General features: G+C 47.5%; 1 protein-coding gene across 1 annotated transcript; it reads right to left on the bottom strand.

The window, feature by feature from the left end:
* Nucleotides 1-268: 268 nt before the first annotated feature.
* BDV38DRAFT_238730 (ADP-ribosylation factor family protein) lies at nucleotides 269-2,301 on the bottom strand. The gene is made up of 6 exons (XM_032053698.1): nucleotides 1,987-2,301; nucleotides 1,585-1,897; nucleotides 1,346-1,504; nucleotides 1,125-1,271; nucleotides 958-1,070; nucleotides 269-895 (listed from the first exon to the last, which is right to left on the bottom strand). The coding sequence occupies exons 2-6, from the start codon at nucleotides 1,676-1,678 to the stop codon at nucleotides 854-856; spliced, it is 555 nt and encodes a 184-aa protein (XP_031917177.1). The 5' UTR covers nucleotides 1,679-1,897; nucleotides 1,987-2,301; the 3' UTR covers nucleotides 269-853.
* Between the last annotated feature and the right edge of the window lie 336 nt (nucleotides 2,302-2,637).

The raw sequence follows: 2,637 nt of genomic DNA, 5'->3' as shown, positions 1-2,637 counted from the left end.
CGAGTGGCAGACCTACTTGGATGACGAGGGCTTGTACCACTGACGTTAAATTCACATTCACAGATAGCAACCCCATCCATTCCTTATGTCTACGTGGCAGTGGCTTGCCGGTGAGATAGGTGGTTCCTGTTGCTCGTCTGAATGCGATTGTTTTCTATAACAGGGGGTAATGTGAAGACGGGGTCAGTTTGATTCGTTACGGGAATAGGAGGTCGGTAATTATGATTATTTTTGGTTAGTATATACTAGAAGGTTTCAATAGCTCCCGCCCATCCTTGCATATAGGCTAAATTATGGCTTGGCTTTCGATATATGGGCAGCCGTTGTGAGGCTTAAGAGTAGATGCGACTTTTTGAGACCTAGGTAGCATCGGGGTCCTTCGTCGGGCTTCGGTACCGGGGTTAAGGCTTCGTTGTCAGTGTACCTGTGATTGTATGTATTTTTAACAGTGGGTTGCTGGCGTGGATATAACATATTCATTGTGTATGTTGGTCTGAATTTCTTTCTGTATTCAAAATGTTTCTATACAATGCAAAGGCAATGCGTCGAAAGGAAAGAGGCAGTCGACAGTAAGGGGGAGAAGTATTAATTAAGAAAAAAAAGAGTATTTAAATGGCCCGCATAGAAACAGTGAGGGATATCATGAAAAGGTAAGGAAATGGAAAGAAGTTCAAGAGATGGGCAAAGCATGCGCACGAAGTGAAATGTAAACATACTGCAAATGCTGCGTCTTCTGTCATCAAAGCGGACATGAACGAAAGAGGCCGAACGAGATAAGGAAATGTTATACACGAGAGCCATGCAATTGGGGTCCCTAGATTTACACTGCCAACGATGGGCGGCGCGGATGGAATTATTTTTGGGCTGGTGTTTTCACGTTGTTGGAAAGCCAAGCCTGCGAGAGATTCCATGTCAGAGATCGATAGGGCCAATGAGGAGCGGGAAGGGGAAACTTACAAGTCCTTCGAAGATACCAGTACCCTCGGTAGCAACGCTAGGCGCGACATACCATAGCTTGTCCTTCAGCTTATTGAGTTGGAGCGCATTGGTGACGTCTTCGGGGCTCATATCTGCGGGTATCAAATTAGTGGGCGCGACGTCCTAGCGGTTCTTGAGATACGTACGGCCTTGAATATCTTGTTTGTTCGCGAAAACCAGGAGAAGAGCGTCCTTCATTTCGCGATCGTTGATGATCTTGTGAAGCTCGGAACGAGCCTCCTCCATCCGGGCGGTGTCGCTGGAGTCAACGACGAAGATCAAGCCTTGCGTTCCTACAAAAATACCGACAAGGTCAGCGTTTATCCTCGCTGGCTGAAATAACCGAGTGGATTGCGATAGGCCATACCGGAATAGTAGTGTCTCCATAGTGGCCGGATCTTGTCCTGGCCACCGACATCCCACACATTGAACTTGACATTCTTGTAGGTTACACTTTCGACGTTAAACCCGACAGTGGGGATGGTAGTGACCTCCTGGTTCGTGAGTTTCAGTTTGTACAAAATTGCTGTTTCACACGCCTATCAGCTTCCCTAATCTTTTCCATAACACGCGGCGAGGTGACCCGATTCAGGGGCGTAGACTTACTGGTCTTTCCAGCAGCATCCAAACCCAACATCAGAATCCGCATTTCCTTCGTCCCGAAGATCTTCCCCATTAACTTGGAAACTTGACCACCCATTTTGACGAGGGGTTGCTAACTCCTGAGGTCACCGATAATAATAAAAAGCGTAAAAGTGAGGTAGTGCTACTGTTGATGGAGCGCAGAAGTCCTCAATCGTGTTTGCGATCGGAATTGGGACCAGGTTTCAATTGCGGTTGGACACGAGCAGGGGAGGGAGGGGGGGGGGGGTTGTGGGAAAAGCGTGAGAAATCCCGCTGTAAGGTCAATTACTCCGTCCTGTCAATCTCCACGTCAACCAAGGCGATCTCAATCAAGACCGTCGCAGGAGGGGACGCAAGGTGAACAAGAGAACAAACCGAACTTACCTTGTCGGCGAAGGGGAGGTGAGCAGAAGACGAAGAGAAAAAGGAAAGAGATGAAGAAAGAACCGAAAGAAAGAAAAAGCAAAACACAGGCTGAACCAAAATGTAACGATAGAAAAGAAAAGAGTGAATGTGGCAGAAGGAGCGAAAGTGAAATGAATAGTTTAATTAATTGGGCCCAGAGTTTCAAGGGCGACGATCCACACGAGGAGTAGCGACGAGGGTCTGCGCGCTGGGCAATTCAACTCGGACTCCGTAAAAGGGGCTGCCGCATGACTAAGCCCCGCGATTCCTGCCAAGCATCTCGGTTGTTTCACCCGTAAAGCAGTTCATGTTCATCGTGGATGGCAATAGTGCCGGTTCCATGGCCCCACGGCCCCTGTTTCCCCTCCCCGGTATCTTCCTCATTGGCATTGTGACTTCACGAATCGAGACTTTTGAGGTCCAGGTGCTAGATCCTGGTTGTACTCAGTACTTTGTATGTACATACTCATACCATTCAAAGCTCCGAAGGTGTTACCTTTCCGTCGGGTGCAACCACGTCTGGTCTTCATGGTGTGACCTTTCCTGACTTTTCATGCGGGACCTTGTCGGCTTGTGTTTCTGTTTTTTTTTTTTTTTTTTTTTTTTTTTTTTTTTTTCTTTTTTTTTTTT

The sequence above is a fragment of the Aspergillus pseudotamarii genome, assembly GCF_009193445.1.
Source record: "Aspergillus pseudotamarii strain CBS 117625 unplaced genomic scaffold BDV38scaffold_9, whole genome shotgun sequence".
NCBI lineage: Eukaryota > Fungi > Ascomycota > Eurotiomycetes > Eurotiales > Aspergillaceae > Aspergillus > Aspergillus pseudotamarii.
Note: the sequence above shows the minus strand (reverse complement) of the source record. Positions and strands in the feature narration are given on the sequence as shown.

What these genes read in the sequence shown, in the direction of transcription:
- BDV38DRAFT_238730 (XM_032053698.1), bottom strand. Translation starts at nt 1,678, where the DNA reads ATGGGTGGTCAAGTTTCCAAGTTAATGGGGAAGATCTTCGGGACGAAG. An exon ending in GGATGCTGCTGGAAAGACCA is followed by an intron (nt 1,505 to 1,584) that starts GTAAGTCTACGC and finishes CGTGTGAAACAG; the next exon opens with CAATTTTGTACAAACTGAAA. An exon ending in ATGGAGACACTACTATTCCG is followed by an intron (nt 1,272 to 1,345) that starts GTATGGCCTATC and finishes GTATTTTTGTAG; the next exon opens with GAACGCAAGGCTTGATCTTC.